Genomic DNA, 25158 nt, shown 5'->3' on the forward strand with positions numbered 1-25158 from the left:
TACTGTGACATCGCTGTGTGTATTATCCCTGTACTGTGACATCACTGTGTGTATTATCCCTGTACTGTGACATCACTGTGTGTATTATCCCTGTACTGTGACATCACTGTGTGTATTATCCCTGTACTGTGACATCACTGTGTGTATTATCCCTATACTGTGACATCACTGTGTGTATTATACCTGTACTGTGACATCACTGTGTGTATTATCTCTGTACTGTGACATCACTGTGTGTATTATCCCTGTACTGTGACATCACTGTGTGATTCCTAAATTATCCCTGAAATGTGGACAATGAAGGGCTGTTTCTTAGGCACCTGCACTGCTCTGATCCTGTGACTATCTGTATCTCTGTGTGACACATGACTCCTCTTAATAATTCCCCAGTTGGTATTTTTCCAATATTTGTGTACCCGCAGTGTGATACAAAGGTGGAGCTGAGGGTAACATAACCTGCACGTCTCCGCGGCTGTCAGACTCCTGCAGGCACAGCCATGGATCTGGACTTGTCTTTAGCTTCTTATTTCGTGTTGTTTTTAACATTTTTATTGATCCTGAATGTTCTAAAAAGTTGGAATGAAAATCACATAAGAAATTATCCTCCCGGACCCAGATCTTGGCCGCTGATTGGGAATTTGCATATTATGGATTTCAAAAGACCTCAACTCACTTATCTGCAGGTAAGAAAACCTCATACATGAGATACATGCGATACATGAGATACAAGAGATACAAGAGATACAAGAGATACATGAGATACATGAGATACATGAGATACATGAGATACATGAGATACATGAGATGCATGACATACATGAGATGCATGACATACATGAGATACATGAGATACATGAGATACATGAGATACATGAGATACATGAGATACATGACATACATGAGATACATGAGATACATGCGATACATGAGATGCATGACATACATGAGATACATGAGATACATGAGATGCATGAGATACATGAGATGCATGAGATACATGAGATACATGAGATACATGAGATACATGAGATGCATGACATACATGAGATACATGCGATACATGAGATGCATGACATATAAGAGATACATGAGATACATGTGATACATGAGATACATGAGATACATGAGATACATGAGATACATGTGATACATGAGATACATGAGATACATGACATACATGAGATGCATGAGATACATGAGATACATGAGATACATGAGATGCATGAGATACATGAGATACATGAGATGCATGAGATATCCATCATAGTGTGCTCAGTTTATTCTCATCAGTTGTTTTAGTTTTATTTTGTGCTGTTTTTTCACCCAGATTAGTTAAAGGGAACCTACCACCCCGATTCTACCTATAAAGGTAGAAGGGGTGGTAGGTGGATGAATGGGACGTGAGGATAGCCCTTTTTGGGCTAATCCTCACGTCCCGGCTATCTTTTTATAAAGTTTATTGCGGGCATATGCTAATTTATTTATGCGGCTACTGGGGCGTGGAGTAGCCGGACATGAGGCTACTAGTCGCGGCTACTCCACGCCCCAGTAGCCACATTACTCCGCCTACCATTTAATCTTTGGCCCTCGTCCGAGTCCCCCGGCATCTGCGGCCTACTGCGCATGCGCAGTAGCTCCGGCCCCGGAGCCGCGGCTGCGCAGCCAAAGGCCTGGGTTCTATGCATGCGCAGAACGCAGGGGACTCAGACGAGGGCGCGCAGCTATGAGGAGCTGCGCGCTGAAGATTAAATGGTAGGCGGAGTAATGTGGCTACTGGGGCGTGGAGTAGCCGTGACTAGTAGCCTCATGTCCGGCTACTCCACACCCCAGTAGCCGCATAAATAAATTTGCATATGCCCGCAATAAACTTTATAAAAAGATAGCCGGGACGTGAGGATTAGCCCAAAAAGGGCTATCCTCACGTCCCATTCATCCACCTACCACCCCTTCTACCTTTATAGGTAGAATCGGGGTGGTAGGTGCCCTTTAAGGACAGGATGTTTACATCAATGTGAGATCAGTAGAAGTTTTAACTCCCAGCTGCACTAGGGCTCCATGGAGTCTGGTGCTCTGTGTATGCGACGACGGCTTTCCTAGGACAGTAATCTAAATTCTGAACTGCGCTGGGCAGCTAATAAATAGTGTCCTATCTGCAGGCAGCATGTTACAGAGCAGGAGGAGCTGAGTCGATTGTACATAGTGTCCTATCTGCAGGCAGCATGTTATAGAGCAGGAGGAGCTGAGCAGATTGTACATAGTGTCCTATCTGCAGGCAGCATGTTATAGAGCAGGAGAAGCTGAGCAGATTCTACATAGTGTCCTATCTGCAGGCAGCATGTTATAGAGCAGGAGGAGCTGAGCAGATTGTACATAGTGTCCTATCTGCAGGCAGCATGTTATAGAGCAGGAGGAGCTGAGCAGATTATACATAGTGTCCTATCTGCAGGCAGCATGTTATAGAGCAGGAGGAGCTGAGCAGATTGTACATAGTGTCCTATTGGCAGGCAGCATGTTATAGAGCAGGAGGAGCTGAGCAGATTGTACAAAGTGTCCTATTGGCAGGCAGCATGCCCACTTCTATAATAAGAAGCAATACCAGCAATGTTTTTTTACGGATGACAGGTTGTATTTAACCATTTATCTGTAACCTTCTTGTCATTGCAATTTTGTGCTGTCAGGGGAACAGAATTGTCAATAAAACTTTAATAAAGACAACTCACAGATGATCATTACAGCTGGGACTAAAGTAAAGCATACAAAGAGCTTTACCAGAGGTCACAGTGGATAGAGGGGTCCATCTGTAACTAGGGGTCGTCTATAAGTATGGTGTCTTTAAAGAAAACCTAGCATCACAGATCTACTATTGCGAGTGGAATTTCAAGATCAACCTACCAGCTGATGTATTGTATAAGGTAGATGTGTGATGTTAGGTTTCCTTTAAGTCCTGTAAACCTGTATGCATAAATGTTATAAATACAGCACCAGAACCAAGCTCCATTCATATATATATATATATATATATATATATATATATATATTGTGAGACACTGAAGGGGTTAACTGTGGATGGGCGGTATGTTTCCCCTGGGTTTTCCTACTATGCAAGGCCTTAGTGCTGAGGTTGTGTTGTCCAGCACCTTGGACACAGGTGGTGGGAGCAGCCTAATCAGTCTGCATAAAGCTGCTGAGCAGAGCTGAGAGTGTTGTCTCTCTGAGTGGAGACTGGAGAGCACACAGCCCTAACCTCTGTGCCTGGAGCAGCAAAGTCTTTTTGTTAGTGGTGAGTTAGAGAATCTCTGTATAGTTAGCGCCCAGACGGGTAGGATATTGTTTGTTTTGACGCCTGAATGTAAAGGCTGTTTTATTTTGTTCCTGCTGCTGCAATAAACGCAGACAAGACCTGTTTTGGACTGTACTTTGGTGTCACTGTCTTTAACTGCATCACAGCACCCCGCTACCATGGTCTCTACTGGGCCAAATCTCCCACATATGGTGCTTCGGATGCAGGCAGTTCAAAAGACACACACCTGAAAAGGCTCGCTACATCCTGCAACATTGCATGGCCTGGGTGAAAGCAGCAGGCAAATTGCAGGGTACAGACAAGATGGAGGACTTTATTAAATACCTTCAAGAGGAGGCCAGAGCTAATCGGCAGCAGCAGCAGGCCATGCTCCAGCAGCAGGAGGAGAGGTCCCGCCAGCAGCAGGAAGAGTCCCAGGCTAATTGGCAGCTGCAGCAAGCGATGCTCCAGCCGCAGGAGGAGAGGTTCCGCCAGCAGCAAGCCATGCTCCAGCAATAGGAGGAGAGGCCCCGCCAGCAGCAGGAAGAGTCCCAGGCTAATCGGCAGCTGCAGCAAGCCATGCTCCAGCAGCAGGAGGAGAGGTCCCGCCAGCAGCAGGAAGAGTCCCAGGCTAATCGACAGCTGCAGCAAGCCATGCTCCAGCAGCAGGAGGAGAGGTCCCGCCAGCATCAAGCCATGTTCCAGCAACAGGAGGAGCGGTCCCGCCAGCAGAAGGAAGAGTCCCAGTCTATTCGGCAGCTGCAGCAAGCCATGCTCCAGCAGCAGGAGGAGAGGCCCCGCCAGCAGCAGGAAGAGTCCCAGGCTAATCGACAGCTGCAGCAAGCCATGCTCCAGCAGCAGGAGGAGAGGTCCTGCCAGCAGCAAGCCATGCTCCAGCAGCAGGAGGAGAGGTCCCGCCAGCAGCAGGAAGAGTCCCAGGCTAATCGACAGCTGCAGCAAGCCATGTTCCAGCAGCAGGAGGAGAGGTCCCGCCAGCAGCAGGAAGAGTCCCGAGCCATGTTCCAGCTGATGATGGAAAATTTTTCTGGCATTATGGCAGCACTGCAAGCGATGCCTACTGAGGGGTCCCATACTGGTTTGCAAGGGTACTCGGTTTTCCAGCTTTCCGCACGGGCTGCAGTGCAGAAGGCCTTACAAAAGATGACGGCGACCGACGACGTGGAGGTGTATCTCACTGTGTTCGAGCGAGTAGCTGAGCGAGAGGAGTTACCAGCTGAGCAGTGGGCAGATGTCCTGGCACCGTTCCTGACAGGCGAATCGCAGAAGGCCTACTATGACCTGAGTGAAACAGAAGCCCGTGAGTACCCCCAGCTAAAGGCAGAGATTCTGGCTCGTCTTGGGGTCACCATACAAGTTCGTTCCAGCCGGGTCCACCAGTGAGCATACTCACATACTACCACCGCGCTCCCAAATGCATGACCTGATCCATCTAGTCCGGAAGTGGCTACAACCAGAGGACTGCACCCCAGCACAGATGGTCGAGAGAGTGGTTCTTGACAAGTTCACCCGTTCTCTGCCCTCTCGGCTCCAGCAATGGGTTGGACAGGCCGGTCCCACAAATGCTGAGGAACTCATGTCCCCAGTAGAGAGATATCAGGCTACAGAGGATCTTCTACTTCCCTCTCCCACACGAAGCAGTGCCAGTGACAAGGCCACTAAACCATCTGGTAAGACTGCTACTGCAGAAAAGGGGAAACAGGTGAGGTTGGGAGAGGGTTCATTGGGGGACTCGGATACACAGAAACCCAATGAGGCTCATGACAGAGGTCATAGCCGTATCCAGTGCTGGCGATGCCATGAAATGGGCCATATTGCTGCCAACTGTCCCCTGTCAGTGGAGCCAATGGACTGCAACCAGACCCGGCAAATGTCCCTGTTTGCCCGGCCGGTTCTGGCAGCCGAGTCGGTCATGGATGCAGAACCCCAAGTGTGTATGGTCACAATCGGGGGTCACACGGTGGAAGCCTTGCTAGACTCAGGGAGTCTGGTCACCCTGGTGCGGGGAACTTTGGTTGATCCTGGACTATACAGTGGGCGTAAAGTGGGAGTGTTATGTATACATGGGGACACTCTCGAATATCCCACTTCCGTCATCTACCTACATACACCTTGTGGTACAATTACCCATGAAGTGGGGGTGTCGAGGACCCTGTTTCATTAGGCTATTATCGGCAGAGACTTACCAGTGTTTTGGGACCTCTGGAGAAGAAGACCCACCTCAGGTGCTATTACAGATAATGGACATCAGATAGGTCTGGCCTTAGCCCCTGAACCCTTTGAGGCCAATGTACCCAAACTAGCAGTAGGGGTGACCCCAGGTGATGAATTCTCTCGCCTAGAGGTCCTAGCTGGTGAGGTAGAGGGTCACGAGGAGGTGCCCGACATGCCGGACCTGGAGATTTCCCGTGTAAATTTTGGGGCTGCACAGCTACAGGACCCTACCTTATTTAAAGCACGGGAGATTGTTAAAGTGATAAATGGGGTAATCCAAATACCAGGGGCTGACAAAATATACCCCCGAATGGTGATTGTTGGGGAACTGTTGTACAGGGTTGACCAGATACGGGGTGAGGAGGTTAAGCAACTTGTAGTACCCCAATCTCACCGTAGGCTGGGGCTAGATTTGGCACATAAACATGTGCTGGGAGGGCACTTAGGTGCTGAGAAGACCTGAGAGAGGATCCTGCAGAGATTTTTTTGGCCCGGGGTGTGGGAGGAGGTAAAATGGTATTGTAGCTCCTGCCCTGAGTGTCAACTTACTGCCCCGGTGTCCCACTTCAGGAGTCCTCTGGTCCCGTTACCAATCATAGAGGTGCCGTTTGAACGGATTGCAATGGATTTGGTTGGCCCCATAGTCAAATCCACAAGGGGGCACCAGTACATCCTGGTTATCCTGGACTACGCTACGCGGTATCCAGTGGCAATTCCGTTAAGGAACACCTACTCCAAAAATATTGCTAGGGAGCTGTTCCAGGTATTCTCCCGCACAGACCTCCCCAAGGAAATCTTGACTGACCAGGGTACCCCATTCATGTCTAGAGTAATGAAGGAGATGTGTAAATTATTGCAGGTTAAACAGCTCTGCACCTCTGTATATCATCCTCAGACAGATGGCCTGGTCGAGAGGTTTAACAAGACCTTGAAGGGGATGCTAAAGAGGGTGGTCAGCAAAGATGGGAAGGACTGGGATTGTTTATTGCCTTATCTGATGTTTGCCATATGTGAAGTTCCCAAGTCCTCCATAGGTTTCTCACCCTTTGAGCTATTATATGGCCGTTCCCCATGTGGGCTTTTGGATGTAGCTAAGGAGACCTGGGAACAGAAAAGGACCCCCCACCGTAGTGTTATTGAAAACGTCTCCCTTATGCAGGACCGCATAGCGGCAGTAATGCCCCTTGTACAGGAGCACATGACAAGGGCACAAGAGGCCCAGTGTAGGGTCTACAATAGATCAGCCAGACTCAGGTCCTTTAACCCAGGTGTTAGTTCTGGTGCCCACCATTGAGAGTAAGTTCTTGGCGAAATGGCAAGGTCCATATGAGGGCATGGAGAAGGTGGGGGAGGTTAACTACAAGGTATATCAGTCGGGGAGGAGGAAATCCGAACAGATATACCAAGTGAACCTCCTAAAGCCATGGAGGGAAAGAGAGTCCCTGATAGCCATGGGAGTAGAAAAAGCGTCTGTCCCCAAGAAGGTGACACCGGAGGTAGGTGTACCCGATGCCAAGGTGCCTGAAGTAAGGGTCTCGGAGTCCCTCTCCAGGGCCCAGATTCAGGAAGCGAAGGAGTTTGTGCTCCGAAACGTTGATGTGTTCTCTAAGTTACTGGGTCGAACTTCAGTCATCAAGCATGACATCATAACCGAACCCCACATCCGGGTAAACCAAAAACCCTACCGGGTCCCTGAAGCACTCCGGAAGGCCATATCCGAAGAAGTCAGGCAGATGTTAGACCTGGGGGTTATCGAGGAGTCTAAAAGTGACTGGTCGAGTCCTATTGTGTTGATTCCCAAGCCTGATGGTTCTCAGCGACTGAAGACAGTTTTGTGTGAGGGACCGGTACTGATCACCCCTAACTTCACCAAAACCTTTATTGTACAGACTGACGCTTCTGACTTGGGATTAGGGGCTGTCCTGTCCCAAGTAGTGGAGGGTGAGGAACATCCCATGACATTCTTGAGCCGCAAGCTCACACCTCCTGAGAAGAACTATAGTATAGTTGAGAGGGAGTGCTTGGCGATCAAATGGGCTCTGGAATCCCTGAGGTATTACTTGATAGGGCGACAGTTTACGCTAGTAACTGATCACTCTCCCTTCACCTGGATGAGTCAGGCTAAAGAGAGGAACGCCAGGGTCACAAGGTGGTTCCTAATGTTACAAAATTTCAAGTTCACAGTAGGACATCGAGCAGGAAAGCTGCATGGGAATGCAGATGCATTGTCTCGTACCCAATGTCTGATGGCCAAAAGTGTTCACCCCCACAGGGTCAAACAGAGGGGGAGGGTATGTGAGACACTGAAGGGGTTAACTGTGGATGGGCGGTATGTTTCCCCTGGCTTTTCCTACTATGCAAGGCCTGAGTGCTGAGGTTGTGTTGTCCAGCACCTTGGACACAGGTGGTGGGAGCAGCCTAATCAGTCTGCATAAAGCTGCTGAGCAGAGCTGAGAGCGTTGTCTCTCTGAGTGGAGGCGGGAGAGCACACACAGCCCTGACCTCTGTGCCCGCTACCACGGTCTCTACTGGGCCAAATCTCCCACAATATATATATATATATATATATATATATATATATTTTACAAAAACAGCATCAGAACCGAACCCCAGATATACATAAATACAGAATTGAAACCAAGCTTAGTACAAAAATTTAACAAAATAAACAAACATAAATACAACATAAGAACCAAGCTTTGTTCATACATCTGACACCAGAATAAAACTCTTTTAATAAATTAGTGAATTCAGCACTAGAAGCATTCTGAGTACATACAATTATCACCAGAACCAAGCTCAATACATAAAAAGCAGCACCAGAAGAAGTCTCCATACATGGAGAATACCACGTAAATACATTTTCATAGGCAAGCTCAAAACAAAACACAAAGCATGTATTATTATGGCCCAAAATCAAGGACGTTTTTTGCCTCTGGTTCACTCAATATTCAAAATTTATCAGCATGGCTGTGAACTAAAACTTATATTTTTATTAGATATACCTTAAAATATACAAAGGTCACAGGTTGTGAATTCTAAAAACAACAACAACAATCCGTACTATAGACGCCGACCTAGGCGACTATACTGATCACCACAACCCCCAACGGTTGTGGATCAAACAATGGGGATACCACGTACATGTAAATCACGGTGCCATGCACCATACCATCCAATAAATACCTTGCAAAGAGGAAATAAAAGATGGTTCTTACCACAACTGGTAATGGTCTGTAGTTGTGTCCAGTGGTCAGCTGTGCTGTTTCCAAAGTACGTGTATTGACGGGAGCATTAAGATGGTAAAGGACATACCTGTATATGTTGGAACCAAAAACGTCACAAACTGTAACAAGGCTACAACTGTCCCTGTCCCCAGGTGTGATTAGCTCCCGTCCTGACAAGGGCAGTCCCAATAACTTGCCCTAGTTTAGAAAAAAACACCCTGCATTCCCCTTCCCTGACGCGTTTCTTCCTGCTGTAGGTTCTTCAGAGGGATTGCGGTGGAATCAATAAAACATGGGGTCTCCAATGTAGAGGAGCATCCCTTGGGGTGTAGTAAATAGTCTGATAAACCCAAGTGTAGGGTCATCTACTGGGTCCCCGGTGTGGAGCCCCAGGCGTTGATCCCTATCAAGCTCAAAACAACAAGACAACACCACTGTACCCCATGACCTAGAGAAGGAAAATTGGGTTGGTATACTCAACAATATTAAAATTAAAAGAAGGGTGTGCCTAAATATGATTTTTTTTTTTTTTTTTTTTTTAAACATCTTTTTATTTGGTTTTCAAAACAGAACAGACATAGAAAACATTCCACGATGAACATTTTAACAATTTGGCAAGATGCATTGTATTTGGTGCATAGTGATTACCTATAGGCTATGTTATCCTGCTTTCTTGTATTTCTAGTGCACGGGAGGGGTGGCTTGTATCACCTTTTTCCTAGTGACTTTTGCGTCTTTTGCGATCCGCTGCTCGGTTTATTGGGGGATGCTATTTCCATCTTTTGACTCTTCCCTCTGTCGTGACCCTCAAACCTGTAACTCTCCTAGGGTTCCTTTCAAAACTCCAGTGTTATACCATGTTAATATGAAATTTTAAGGAGATGAAAAAAATACCCACTTTCTAATCAACACTAAATCGACACAGAGGCTCGGCAGAGTATGACCCCCCTATAGTAGCTCCAATCAGATGCAGTACAGAACATCGTTACTGACCGGTCTGTTCTTGGAAATACTTGTAATCTCCATGAAGTAACAATTCTATATCACCTTTTTCTAAAAATTCGGGAATGTGCTTCTGTAACGAGTGTTACCATTTCTCTAGTCCCAGGGCTGTGCTCAACGCACTCTATGTCCAATCATCACTAGGGACACCTCCTATTAATAGGACCAATGAATACTATCAGGGAGACATTGTAGGATAAGTCTATGAACTCATCTTTTACTAGATGTATTTTTTGATATTGACTTTAAGCTTTCAAAGAAATACGGACCGGTGTTCAGCGTCCGGATGGGAATGAAAAAAATGGTGGTCATAGCCGGATACGAGGCAGTGAAAGAAGCTCTGGTGAACAACGCTGAGGAGTTTGGAGAAAGAGGAATACTAAAAATATTCAAGAAAATGGACAATGAAAAGGGTGAGTCCTGAGAGTTTATTGTTGTGGAGTATGAAGTACATATGGAGTACAATCATTAGACTACAAACCACAGTCCAAACCTGTGGTTCTAATCAGATATTTACATCCAATTCCATGCTATATGGCAGGGGTCAGGAACATTTTTGGCTGGGAGAGCCATGAACGCCACATATTTTAAAATGTTATTCCGTAAGAGCCGTACAATATGCACATGCCCCCCAGTAGATAGGTTGTCCCAGTGTCACGGGTGCCCCTGCGATCTACGTCACGGATCGCAGGCACACCCCGTGCCACCTCTCCACGCGCCGGCACTCGCAGATTTAGAGGGCCAGCGTGCTGCTGATTGGCGCTACCCACTTCCCGGGTTCCTATAAAGACCGGAGTCTCCCAGCATTCCTCGCCGGATCTTAGTGCTTCATGCCTATGTGGAAGCTTTTCACACTGTTTCCTTCCCAAGTGTTGACCTTCCGTTGTGACCCCGGACGTGTTCCTGATTCTGCTCCTTCGCTGCCAGCCCTGACCTCTTGCTCCGTGCCTGACCTCGCATCATTGCCGCCTTCCTTGACCGTCTGCCTGTTTCTGACCACAAAACTGCCTAGTGATCCTGTACCTCGACCTTGGCTGCCACCGTGGACAAGTCGCGTCTATTGAACGACCTGGTGGTACCACGCTGCAGCAGGACCATCCTGCTTTGCGGCGGGCTCCGGTGAAGACCGGGTGACACTTAGATTCTGGTCCCTGGTGTCTTCTTACATCAGACACCGAGGATGCACCAGGAGATCGGACAGCAGAAGCTACTGGGGTAGCTGGGGGTACATGGAGTAGCCTTTGCTTCCACAGCCCAGTTAGGCTACTCCAAGTCCCAGTAGCTTCTGCTGATAATTTGCATATTTGTTAGATAACTTTTATATCAGCAGAGGATTAAAGAAAAACTGTTTAGGGCAGAGCACAAAAAGAGGAACCTACCATCAGATCTAAAACGGCAGATTCCTAATAGTAGGTTCCCTTTAAGTCTCAGAATAAGAATATTTCTCTTCTGTACACCTAAAATTAATTTTTTTTAAAAATGTACATTTTTTTAGGAGTTGTTTCTTCAAAAGGGGAAAATTGGAAGATAATGAGAAGATTTACAATAACTACACTCCGGGATTTCGGCATGGGGAAGAGCACCATAGAAGAGAAAATTATTGAAGAATGTGTGCACCTAAATAATCATTTTGCATCTTTTAAAGGTAAGACATGGAGAACTGACCTTACAACTATCCTTCCTAGATGCTGAAAACCAGGACAACCAAGTACAGAACTTAAAGAGATTGGGAAGAATTGAAAAAATATGGTTGTGTGAGCCAAGAGGCTAATCCTACTGTTGTCTCATGAGGAACTTTCTTATGAGAAAACTGTATAGAACATACCACACAGAGTCTCTATAGGGAAAATCAACTCTCTTGGTCTCACAGCTACTCATGATGGTTACACCGGTTCCAGTAATACAGTTATAGAGTAAAAGATGACATTTCTGCCTCCCTGACTGTATACTTAATATCAGATGATTTTCAGGAGGACACAGAGAGATGGATTATCACCCTGTCCTCCACATTATGCATTAATATTTGAAAGTAAAGGGCTATAAGTATAGGAAGGGAAGATGTAACATGTAGCAGTTATGATGAGCTCTAGGGGTCACCCGTGCTACATGCTGACACCTACAAATAAAAGCCAGACGGAATGAAAATTCATGGCAAATGCAACAATGAATGCAACACAAGATAAAAAAAAACACAGCACACACACCTGTGGTACCTCATGTAAGAAGTACAGCATGGATACATAGTAGGTGGGAGCCATATCCAATGGTAGATTTCCATTAGGTCATTTTTAGAAGTTGCCCGGCTCCTCATGCTGCATTGGTGGCCATGGTCGTTCAAACATTTGGTAGCTACTGCTGCACTGCTTTGGGATGTATCACTGTTGGGAAATGGGTTTCCAGCAATCTTGTTCCAGGTTGCTGTGTCTCTGAAAAAGTGGAGTCTCCTTACAGCCCTATTGAGGGAGATTTATCATTAGGCTCCATGGGACAGTTCTAGGTCTGTCTTTGGAGCTTTGCTGCCCATCAGATTCATTAAGGTGGCTTTGGCCCTTTATTAGATGCTCTTATAGTCTACTTGTGTCTGGGATTTTAATTTCTACAAGTCGCAAGTCATGAATCTGGCTTTGTGTGGCATTGAACTAGTAGAAGTTTGTTTATGCCAGAATAGTAAAGTTTCTATAGTACCGTGTTGCACTCTTCACTCTTAAGGAACCTCAAACAGTCCAGGACTGATCCAGAAATATAGTCCCACAGTTAAAATATATAGAAGATAAAAATGTTTTCTTATCTGACCGGAGCTCCAAATGTTGCAACTACTCCACTCTCCTTCAATGGGATGTTACACAAACTCTCCTCCTTTAGTGTTGCTCTTCTCTCACTTGATAGCATAAACTCAAGGATCCTCCGACTAGAATAGTTCACCATTCAGCCCCCAATGGCTGCAATTATTCCTCCTCCGTTTCCACCATTCACCACAGTGGACCACTGGAAGAAACATACACGAGAATCTCGTAGTACGCCTTGAAAGTTGGAATTTATTGGTATAAAATGAAACAATGAATAAAAATGTGCATATTAAAGCTTAACGCCAGCCTCGCATGTCCGCCCATGGCACGTGCACCCAGATGAAAGCTCCACCAGGTCTTATTTAACATAAGATTCCATTAGAAAAGTGTACCAGAATGCTAGTGCCAGTTATGATAAATTCGCTAGACCAAGGATGTTTCAGCCCGCCCTGCTTACCAGCTCTCCATACCAGAATTATAAAAAAATATTTTACTCATTTTTGTTCTCTCTCTCCTTAGGGAAGCCATTTGAAACCACCATGATCATGAATGCTGCGGTGGCAAATATAATTGTGGCAATTTTACTTGGGAAGCGAATGAACTACGGTGACCCTCAATTTAAGAGACTGCTAAGCCTGACAAATGAGAATATTAGACTTTTGGGGAGTCCAATGGTTGCGGTAATGTCACAGACAAAATGTTTTGTATACAGTATTTACTGGCAAAAACATTGAGGATAATTAACAATGAATTAGAGGGATTCTCAGATGTGTCTTGATATACTCATTAAAAGTTGTCAACAAGGGAAAAATTAATAGATAGGACAGGATAAAGGTTCCAAGATAATGGGGCACATTTACTTAGGTTCCGAACGGCGCACTTTTGTTGGGTTTCCCGAATATTTCTGATTTGCGCCGAATTGCCCCGGGATTTTGGCGCACACGAGCGGATTGTGGCGCATCGGCACTGGCTTTCATGCAACAGAAATCAGGGGGTGTTGCCGTCAGACAACCCGACGGATTCAGAAAAACGTGGAATTTAAAAAGCGATTTGTGTCGCAAGATCAAGCACTTACATGCACCAGGAAGAAGAAGGTGAACTCCGGCGGACCTCGGCACAGCAGCATCACCTGCTGGATATCGGGCGCACGATCTTAGTGAATGCCGGCAGACCCGAATCCTCGTCGGACAACGCGCCGCGGGATCGGGACTGGACCAGGCAAGTGAATGTGCCCCAACGTCGTTATCACAATACTAGAAAACTAGATTTTTAAAGGAGTTGCCCGATCCCTAAAAACAAAATGTATGTGGCTGGGAGGAGGCTGCTTAAAAAAAATTCCTTTATTTATATAGCGCACACAGATTAGGCAGTGGTACACAGAGCTAGCCACACTGGTTCATAGACATTCACTTACCGCTGCGGTCCCAAACGGTGTCCCACGGCTGTGACCCTGTTTGTTTACAGAGGCAAGGAAGTTGCATGGAGTTCAGTTTTTGCCAAGGTGGCCGGTCACGCTCACCTGCCCTATATTGCAGCGCATGATACAGTGTTAGGATATGGGGATGGGTGGTGTGCCCCTGTAAAACTCCACGGGACACCGGCATTATTTTTTTAAGCAGCCCCATCCCGGACAAATATTTTTTATTTTAGGTCATATACAAATGAAATAAGGAGTCACGGGGCAGTGAAGAATAATGCTTAGTCCATGTTCCATAGTCTAGATGGGCAAGAAAGTTCATCACAACCCTGTTCTGTGAAATGGGGCCAACATTGGGCCACACAGAACACAAGATGTAAAGTTTTTTAATAAAAAAAAAACTAATATAAAAACAAGTCTAGTATAATGTTTTCTCTTCTTTCCTTGAATTGGAGATTCATAATTCCTTTTAAATATTTTTCCAGCTTTATAACATATTCCCGTTCCTTGAGTTGTTTCCGGGTAGTCACAAAACAATCATAAAAAATATTGCAGAACTCTACGATTTTATAAATAGAACCTTTGTGGAACATCTGAAGAACTTGGATGAAAATGATCAACGAAGCTTAATTGACGTCTTTCTTGTCCGTCAAAAAGAGGTAGAGTAAGACTTTATGTTTTGTATCAATGACTTTATTGTCATGTTTTTAGAAAGTTTCTAATCTACATCTGTCGAAGCCGTAAATTTAGTTTTATTCTTTTTTAGTCTGAGAACATTTATTCTGGGACTGATCACAGCACAGGCTGGAGCTTAAGAGTATGTTTACACACAGATTTTGGCAAGGATTTTGGCACCCAAATTTCTCGAGTGTAATTTTACCCAAGCCTCTACCACAGATTAGTGGACAAATGCTCCAAGCACAGATGACTATATAACTTTATGGGAAACTCCCACCATGAGAGGAGTAGAAGGATTTTGCACCCAAATTTCTACTTTGAAAATTTGTACATAACAAAATCTGTCTTGTACTAGGTTTCACTTGATAACTCTGAAGTAAGCAGAATAAAGCAAAAGTGAAGTACATTGCCAAATGTCAAAAAAAATCACAAAGTGAGGACAAACAAACTAAGAAAAATCATCAGTGCTGGGTCAGAACCTAGAGAACAATGAAGTACCAAATCCATAGACAAGAGGGATAATCAGAAAGAGAAACCAAGGGTTTAGAATATACAAGAAATAAGCAGACAGAATACACGAAAGCTTTGTCAAGTGCAAACTAGAACTAGCAGTGAGGATTGATACCCAGGCCCTTTATGTGATGTCAGAATCCTGGTTCCAATGCTGATAGGATAAGCACTTTACACATCTCAATAAGTTAACTGAACCAGAAAGGAGACTACTGCATCTGGTGCAGAATTGATTTAAAACTGCTGAGATTTTTATAATGCATTCCCTTTTATTGATTTCATTTTCAGGAAGCAGAAAATTCCCATTCATATTTCCACCATGAGAATCTAACAAAACTTGTAAGAAACTTATTTTCAGCTGGAATGGAGACAACATCCACCACTCTGAACTGGGGACTCCTTTTTATGATAAAATATCCAAGTATCCAAGGTACAAATATGAGAGTAATCACATTGGGGCTAATTTACTAAGGGTTGCGCGCTGCACTTTTGTCGGACTGTGAAGCGTTTTCGAAGCTAAAACGGCTTGCACAGGTATTTTAGAAGTGTCTGCGCTGTTATTGTGTCGCATGCATCCCTTTTTTTGGTGCAGCTGCCCTGGCTACCATGTGACACAAATCAGGTGGCACGGTGCACGGCACGGTGCATTATAGACGGACAATGCACTTTCTGTGAAATCGGGTGACCCTGTAATTAAATGTGCCCCAATATATTAATACGTTATCAAATGTTTTGTTGGCTGGTGGAATGTATATTAATCATTGCCCTTTTTTATGGATGGAATGACTGTTTTGACTGGCTGCTCACAAGAGTGTTTGATCAGCCTGGGCAGCGGTTCATTGCATCGTCCGGATCATGTGATTGCCCCGGGTGATGTGTATGCCCCGCCCCCCTTCCGCGCGGTCGCACAAGCCACGGACCATGCGCCTTACGTCTTCCCTCCACCTCCTGTCCGTATCAGCTGGCGAAGGTGTGTATCTTTTGTTTCATTGTTCGGCTTCCATGATTTAATCCCCTTGCGTTCGCTACAGTACCACCCCTTGACAAAGTCCTCTGTGGGCGAAACACGTGTCTGGGAGGTGCTGGGCAGCTCTCCCTCCATGCGCCTCATTATGTCCTATCTTTATGGTATATACTGGGGCAGATTTACTTACCCGGTCCATTCGCGATCCAGCGGCGTGTTCTCTGCGGTGCATTCGGGTCCAGCCGGGATTCATCAAGGTAGTTCCTCCGACGTCCACCAGGTGGCGCTGAAAAGCATCGGAACGCACTGGAAATCACCGAGCCGGACCAAGTGAAGGTAAGCACGTCCCGAGCGACAATTTTTTTTTAAATGCAGCGGTTTTTCCGAATCCGTCGGGTTTTCGTCCGGCCACGCCCCCCGATTTCCCGTTGCGTGCATGCCGGCGCCGATGCGCCACAATCCGATCGCGTGCGCCAAAATCCCAGGGCAATTCAGGGGAAATCGGTGCAAATCGGAAATATTCGGGTAACACGTCGGAAAAACGCGAATCGGGCCCTTAGTAAATGACCCCCACTGTGATTTGTCTCCTTGCTCTGTAATTACCCTCTTTGATTTGCTTAGGATGTATTGCATTTTAGGCTCTGCACTATGCACTTTATGATATTTTGTACTACTTTGCCTAATGTCCATTATATATGTTTGCTGCCCAGCACCTTTTTGGCTTTGCCATGTAACCACCCATATTTGTGTGATGTTCTATTTTTAAGCATAATTAATAAACGTATATTTTTTAGTAACGTGTGCTCACTATATTTCTGTTTTTGGCAATGTTTGTTTTCTTAGTGTAACAGCTTTACATTTTCAGTGTCCTGTCCTACTCGAGCAACTTTGCTGGTAGTTACATTACTTCTTATGGTTAATTTTTCTTTCAAATAGGATTTCCTTCCTCTATATAGATAACATGGACACAAAAAAATCTTTAGTCTAAAAAAAAGTCTACAATGCCTTCCGACACATTTATGAAGGCTTTTGGACAACTTTTTGGTTTGAAAAAAATGGGTGTGGCTATATGTCAGTGCATCAAAAAATGGTTCACCAGCTAAAAGCAGTTCTAAAAGTAGGACTTGACAGTCCAGATTCTTTATCACAATGATGAATCTGGTGCAAACTAGCGGTGACCAGCTCTGCAAAGTCCAGGCCTGAGATACATTAATGAATTTCCTCCAATGTATTTAAAGGGAACCTACCACCACAAATCTACCTATAAAGGTAGATCGGGTGGTAGGTGGATCAATGGGACGTGAGGATAGCCCTTTTAAGGGCTAATCCACACGTCCCCGCACTTTTTTACTAACTTTTATCAAACTTTTATGCTAATTTTATTAAGCGGCTACTGGGGCGTGGAGTAGCCGCATCTGAGGTTACACAAGGCGGCTACTCCACGCCCCGGTAGCCTCTTTTCTCCTGCTACTCACCATTTTCGGCATGCAGTTGCTCGTAGCTGTGCACCCTCTTCCGACGATCCTGCAGTCTGCGCATGCGCAGAACAGCAGGCCCGCGCCTGTGCAGCCCCGGCTTCGGAGCAGTGACCACGCCGAAGATGGTGAGTAGGAGTAGCCGCATAATAAAATTAGCATAAAAGTTTGATAAAAGTTACTAAAAAAGTGCGGGGACGTAAGTATTAGCCCTTAAAAGGGCTATCCTCACATCCCATTCATCCACCTACCACCCAATCTACCTTTATAGGAAGATTTGTGGTGGTAGGTCCCCTTTAATGTTTGGTGCATGCCTTTTTCTCCATAATACCCCCCTTTTTTATACTAGCAGTAAAATCGTAACTTAAAAAGGCGGCTTATGTATATTAGATGGGTCTATTAAGAAAGAAATCTTGTACAGTGAATTACCAAGATACTCACATTAATGCTGAAGTTTTTAAAATTTTATTTAGAAAAGGTCCAGGAAGAGATTTCAAGAGTCATTGGATCAGCGCAGCCCATGTACAGCCACCGAGTACAAATGCCTTACACAAATGCCGTCATACATGAGATCCAGAGGTTCGCCGACATTATCCCTCTTAATTTAGGTCATGAAACAACCAAAGATGTCACCTTCAAAGGATATTTTATTCCAAAAGTAAGTAAAATGGTGAAACTGTGCAGATATTTGCTCATAGTGTAGATAACATCAGTACACTGATGTTAATTCGGTTACTTACAAGGTGAGAGAGGCTGTGACATCATCTATTGTCAGTAATGATGTAATGATGGGTCAGTGTTATCTATATAGAGGTCGTTGTACAGGAAGGAGGAGAGATAAGCTGTGACATCATCTATTGTCACTAGTGATGTAATGATGGGTCAGTGTTCTCTATATAGAGGTCATTGTACAGGGAGGAGGAGATAAGCTGTGACATCATCTATTGTCAGTAGTGATGTACTGATGGGTCAGTATTATCTATATAGAGGTCATTGTACAGGGAGGAGGAGGAGATAAGCTGTGACATCATCTATTGTCAGTAGTGATGTAATGATGGGCCAGTGTTATCTATATAGAGGTCATTGTACAGGGAGGAGGAGTAGATGAGCTGTGACATCATCTATTGTCAGTAGTGATGTAATGGTGGGTCAGTGTTATCTATAGAGAGGTCATTGTACAGGGAGGGGGGAGGAGATAAGCTGTGACATCATCTATTGTCAGTAGTGATGTAATGATGGGTCAGTGTTATCTATAGAGAGGTCATTGTACAGGGAGGGGGGAGGAGATAAGCTGTGACATCATCTATTGTCAGTAGTGATGTAATGATGGGTCAGTGTTATCTATATAGAGGTCATTGTACAGGGAGGGGGAGGAGATAAGCTGTGACATCATCTATTGTCAGTAGTGATGTAATGATTGGTCAGTGTTATCTATATAGAGGTCATTGTACAGGGAGGGGGAGGAGATAAGCTGTGACATCATCTATTGTCAGTGGTGATGTAATGATTGGTCAGTTTTATCTATATAGAGGTCATTGTACAGAAGGAGGGGGGTTGATACTACAGTCCCTTATGTATAGTGTCCCTGAATAGCAAAACTATGCTTCTAAATAATATATAGTCCTCACCACTGACCACACTGTACTTCTTGTATAACACAACTCTCCATGTTGTGCCCCTTCATATATCTAATATAGCTCTTACACCACAACCAACCCTTCTGGGTCTTCACTTATATTATATATCCACTAACACTGCAACTGTCTACACTGTGCCCCACGGTATATATCACATATACTCCTCTTACCACAACTGACCACACTGTATCCTCACATTATACCAATAATAGACTATGGCCCTCTCAATATTTGATCATTATATACTGTAAACTATATTCAACATATACAGCTGTCTTCTTTGTTGGGACCAAAAAGCTTTTTACAATATTATAAAATATATTTTATTTTTTACCACAGGGCACCTATATAATCCCATTACTGACCTCAGTGTTGAGAGACAAGACACAGTTTGAGAAACCTGATGAATTTTATCCTTCGCATTTTCTTGACTTCAAAGGAGATTTTCAAAAGAAAGAAGCCTTCATGCCATTCTCTGCAGGTAAGTATAACCTACACACTATGGCATTTGGTAATGTGCAATATTCAACGTAATACAATTATGTGGTTGTCCCATTTTCTGATATAATAATGCAACATAGTGTCCCTAACTTCCAGTAGAATGTTGGCAAACCATTATAAAGGGTCAGACTGGTCCTCTCTTATCCCACCATTTGGTCATTTTGGTTATATGCGTATTAGTATAATACTAGTTTAAGCACAAAAAAATGTGCTGAAAACCCAAACTCAGCTTATACTCGACTAAAAAAAATATAGGTTTTACCAGGTTTTTTGGTAAAATTAGGGGCCTTCGGCTTATACTTGGGTCGGCTTATACTAGAGTACATACGGTACATAATATTCTCTCTAAGATAATATGACCAGCAAGATTCTCGGCATGATGTTACACACCAAGGCACAAAAGAGGTCAGTTCCCTGATCCAACAGAGTCGCTTTGTTGTACGAGTTTAATAGATCCATAAAGCTGTTCTTAGACATTGCAGTCACATGGTCATTGGAGCCTCCTTGTCTGCATAAATATACATTTCCTATTCCACAGAATTTAGATTAAAGAATCACGTGGCGATTTTTGGCCTAGTAAATAGGAGTGAATTAAATTATCTGTCTGTACTGGTATGTCACTGCTGGTTAGGGGTCTCATAATAAACCCTTAACAATATTGATATTGGGCCGTTTGCTCCAATGGCGCAAGGAACTCCAGACTGACACCTGTGTCCTCTACCAAAACATGCACCACTGCCTAAAATAGTTATCCTGCTTCTTAAGAGTTTTGATTCTTATTGGAATTTATCAATACATTATTTTTACTCCAGCTTTTTTTATTTTCCATTTTAGGTCGTAGAGCTTGTGCCGGGGAAACACTTGCAAGAATGGAGCTTTTCATATTTTTTACAACCCTTCTACAGAATTTTTCCTTCCATTTCCCACCAAGGGAAACTGAATTTGATTTCTCACCTGCCGGTGGACTTACAAATGCACCGAGACCTCATATGATTTGTGCTGTGCCCCGTAATTGAAATAATTAATTACACTATACCCGCTACATAATATCTCCAATAAAAATATGATATGCCAGAAGATAAAAATATTACAATGTTAAGTTGTGATAGAATGTCATTAATCCTAGATTCTGATCTGTGGTTTTTCATTTAGTTTGAGTTAAATTTGTTAAAATTGTTTATTTCTGTGAATTATTTTGATTAAATAAAAAAATGTAAAGTAAATCAACCAAATGGATTTAACGTTTTTAACCTAAGCATACCTAATTGCTGGTGTGTGCCTTCTCAAACAGGTTCCCTTCTTCATTTAGCTATTAGTGGCTTATTGTTTGTGAAAAAGATACTGTCACTTGATCTTTGACAGAGGAAGGGAGGGAAAAGACGGAAATAAACAGAGAAGAAATTGGGAATAATAAGCAGACGATAGAACCAGAAAGGGATTCTGTGACATACATAGGAGCTCCTGAGGCTCATTTGATTATCTGTAAAAGTTCATTTTCACAAAAAAATAAGTATACCAGCTAAATAAAGAACGGATCCTGTTTAAGGGGGCACAAACCTGCATGTAAGTATGCTTGGGTTAAAACCACTAAATTGATGTGGTTGGTTTCCTTTAACACAATGGGGCAGATTTACTGCGTTCTCTGCGCTGGATTCGGGTCCGGACGGGATTTATGATGGTAGTTCCTCCGCTGCGCTGAAAAGCATCTGAACGCACTTCAATACACCAAGCTGGACCAAGTGAAGGTAAGCTCGTCCCAAGCGACACATTTTCGTTTTTTAAATGCGACGGTTTTTCCGAATACATCGGGTTTTCGTTCGGCCATGCCCCCAATTTCCGTTGCGCGCATGCCGGCGCCAATGCGCCACAATCCGATCGCGTGTGCCAAAATCCAGGGGCAATTCAGGTACAATCGGCGCAAATCGGAAATATTCGGGTAACACGTCGGAAAAACGTGAATCGGGCCCTTAGTAAATGACCCCCAATGGGGCAGATTTACTTACCGGGTCCCGTCGCGATTCCGTGGTATGTTGTCCGACGAGGATTCGGGTCCGACGCGATTCACTAACATCGTGCGTCTGAGTTCCTGCATGTGTCGCTGCTGCATGTGTCCGCCGAGTTCACCTGCTTCTTCCTGGTGCATGTGAGTGCTTGATCTTGTGGCACAAATCCTTTTTGAAAATTCTGTGTTTGTCCGAATCCACCGGGTTGTCTGACGGCCCGCCCCCCGATTTCTTTTCACGTGCAAGCCGGCGCCGATGCGCCACATTCCGATCGTGTGTGCCAAAATCCCGGGGCAATTCGGTGCAAAACGGAAATATTCGGGAAACCCAACGAAAGTTCGGCGTTCGGACCCTTAGTAAATGAACCCCAATATTACAACATGATAACCAAAGCTCTGTAATGCTCCGATTCACAACCTTACTGGCAGTGAAATTTTATGTGTGCTGAGGTCACCGTGTTTGGCTAAAGTGGTCACCAGGCCCAAACAAGAGGTAAAATGATGCCAACATGAAGTATTGGCAACAGAGGACCTTAGTCCGGTGAGGTTTTTTATTCTATTATACTCACCTACAGAAAATGAGTTGTCCTAAAATATGTTAATGTTTTTCTTTTTTTTATTTCTTGAAGCAACTGGGAAAACTGAGCTGTTGCTTTTTATTTAGCCAGCAGAAGAGACTTGTGGTTCTGCAGCTTTATGCTTACAGGAGTCTCCTGCAGAGTGTTGTGGAGGTAGAGGGATTTCACCACTTCCACAGTCATCTCTATGATATGGCAAAGGTTTATGTGTCTAGACCAGTGGTGGCGAACCTAAATCCGGCGCTTAGTCCGAATCAGTTGGGTTGTCCGTTGGCCACGCCCCCCGATTTGTGTCACGTGCAAGCCAAAATCCGATCGCGTGCGCCAAAAACACCACTTAAATGCGGCGCAAATCCGAAATAGTCGGGAAACCCGACAAAAATGCGCCGTGCGGACCCTTAGTATATGTGCCCCAATAGGCCAATGCATAAAGCCACTTTGACCAGACTTATGGAATGATAAACCACCTTCAGACACATTCATGAAGGCTTAGACCAGTTTTTCCCCTCTTTTATGACTTGTCTGACAAAGGAAAGCGACGATCTGAAAAGGGGCAAGGTCGGCAGAGAAGGGGGTGTGATTGGGAGTAAAATAGTATATATGCAGCAAAAATAAAGGAGGGTGAACCACATTGTAGCTCACAGTTTGACACCAGCTAGAAGAAGGTCTGTATGTGGAATTCAACAGTAATAACCTGCGACGGACTCATCATCACAATGATGAATCTGTTACAGATAGAGACTAGTGATGTCCAACTCTCCTTTAAATTTCCTTTAAACTGGCTGCTGCACTATTCATTAGAGGTCACAAGTGAGGGCAGAGTACACTAGCTACAGTTTTCGGCAAACAACATTTTTTTTTTACTGCACACACATAGAAGAAGCTGAAAGACAGGTTCTACAGGGGTTGGAGGTAAAAAGTAAAAATGTACAGCTGTCTCCATTTGGGAAACACAATGGGGGGAGTCTTACTATTTCTGGCGCAAGAACGACTATCGGCATTGGAGATCAGTCTCTGGAAAGCACAGCCCAATTAAAGTGGCGCACGGCTGTTAGTAATTAATGGGTAGATGGTAATAATGAGTCGCGCACCATAAAAATGCCGACATCAATAAGATGTGCACCAAAATCTTACATGGACCTCAACTCAATTTTACTCTCTGACCAATTTTTTCCCTGGTCTATTGTGCGCCAAATTTTGCGCCAAAAAACGCTGACAAAATACACATAAATGTGACAGATAATGTGGAAAAGTTAGTCCACACCCACAAGCGCCAATAAAACCTGGAGGAGTCGGGATAGTCGGAAACATTTGTTCTTTCTGGTGCAAACTCATTTTAAATGATCCGCAACTATTCTGCGCCAAAAAATGTAAAATCCCGGGATTTTTTGGTGCAGATACAATAACACATGGCTCAAATTTATTAAAGTGTTTGCGCCAGTGAAAAGAACACTGTTTGCACATGTATTTAAGAAGTGTCCGCCACACATTTGTGTGTTTTCAACACGTTTATCATGCAGTGTCCAACAGAATTGTGTTGCATGCCCTAAGTTAAAGGTGCACCCAAAAAAAGTTGGTGCACTCTACCAGAGCAGTGCAGGGAGCGTCAGATTCATGAAGCAGTTTGCACTATTTATGATTGATATGAGCCATTATGTGTTTTGCACTATAAAAAAATATGTATACGATGGACTATTATGTATTTCATTTTATAACTGATAAGCCTATTTTAATAATATCCTATTTATGCTATGCTTAAAGGGGTTTTCCAATTAAAGAAAATTCTCAAATTTCAATCCTCTAGTGATGTTAACACAATAAAGATCATTTTAAACCCTTTACTTTACGATTTGACTCATTTTTATAGCTGTTTTAGCTCCTATCACTCAGTGATGGTCAGTGATGGTCGGTGTAATATTCCAGAGTGTGAGCAGACATATTGGAGCACATTACTTACCTGTCTGTCGAAGTGTATTGTCTGACAAGAATGCACTGTGCCATGATTCACTAAGATCGTGCGCCCGATATCCCGCATGTGTCGCTTTCCCGCTCAGTTCCGCCGGAGTTTACCTTCTTCTTCCTGGTGCATGTAAGTGCATTGTCTTGCAACACAATTTGAATATTAAATCCCGCGCTCAGTCCACATCAGTCGGATCGTCCGATGGCACGCCCTCCAATTTCCGTCGCAAAATCTGATTGAGTGTGACACCATCCCAGTGCAAATACCTGTCACAGCCATGTAAAACCCAAAGATGTCGGAAAGTCTGACGAAAGTTTGCTCCATTATGATCCATCTAGTTCTATGAGCTGACAATGTGGTTACGTTATCAGGTTACAGGTTTATATACACTTTCATTTAGCTTCTGAACATTCACTAGTATCTGACACATAGAAAGAGAGATGAGACAGATCAGAGATGATGAGATCCATGAAATGCCTATTACACACTATGACGCTCTCCTATATCTCTGTTATTCCACAACATACTACATCTGCTGTGCCTTCCTCCCCCTCCCCAGATAAAGAACTTATCTGTCTGTAGCTTTACACTCCGTACTCTGTGGCCGTCAGGAAGTAAGTGTCTGTGTATCAGTGTGCATCAGTGAGTGAGCTCAGTCCTGGACTGCAGGGGGCAGGGCTAGAGTGCAGAGAGCTCCACGGCCATCAGACAGTAAGGCAAAATGTCATCCCCAACTAGAGATGAGCGAGCACTAAAATGCTCGGGTGCTCGTTATTCGATACGAACATTTCCCGATGCTCGAGTGCTCGTATCGAATAACGAACCCCATTGAAGTCAATGGGAGACTCAAGCATTTTTTCACTGAAAGAAAACATAAAAAGAACAGTGCAGAATAACACATTACAGATG

General features: G+C 44.3%; 1 protein-coding gene across 1 annotated transcript; it reads left to right on the top strand.

Annotated features, from left to right (window-relative positions):
• The first annotated feature begins 431 nt into the window (after window positions 1-431).
• LOC140122673 (cytochrome P450 2K1-like) lies at window positions 432-24130 on the top strand. Its single transcript, XM_072143780.1, has 9 exons — window positions 432-683; window positions 9992-10154; window positions 11237-11386; window positions 13047-13207; window positions 14430-14603; window positions 15421-15562; window positions 18045-18229; window positions 19548-19689; window positions 20544-24130. The coding sequence occupies exons 1-9, from the start codon at window positions 498-500 to the stop codon at window positions 20723-20725; spliced, it is 1485 nt and encodes a 494-aa protein (XP_071999881.1). The 5' UTR covers window positions 432-497; the 3' UTR covers window positions 20726-24130.
• The last annotated feature ends 1028 nt before the right edge of the window (window positions 24131-25158 follow it).

This window comes from Engystomops pustulosus, chromosome 3 (genome assembly GCF_040894005.1).
Source record: "Engystomops pustulosus chromosome 3, aEngPut4.maternal, whole genome shotgun sequence".
In the NCBI taxonomy this organism is placed as follows: Eukaryota; Metazoa; Chordata; class Amphibia; order Anura; family Leptodactylidae; genus Engystomops; species Engystomops pustulosus.

Excerpts from the sequence above, each read along its gene's own strand:
- LOC140122673 (XM_072143780.1), top strand. The coding sequence starts at position 498 with ATGGATCTGGACTTGTCTTTAGCTTCTTATTTCGTGTTGTTTTTAACA. Across the intron at positions 684-9,991 it reads CTCAACTCACTTATCTGCAG|CTTTCAAAGAAATACGGACC; the intron begins GTAAGAAAACCT and ends ATTGACTTTAAG. Across the intron at positions 18,230-19,547 it reads AAGGATATTTTATTCCAAAA|GGCACCTATATAATCCCATT; the intron begins GTAAGTAAAATG and ends TTTTTACCACAG.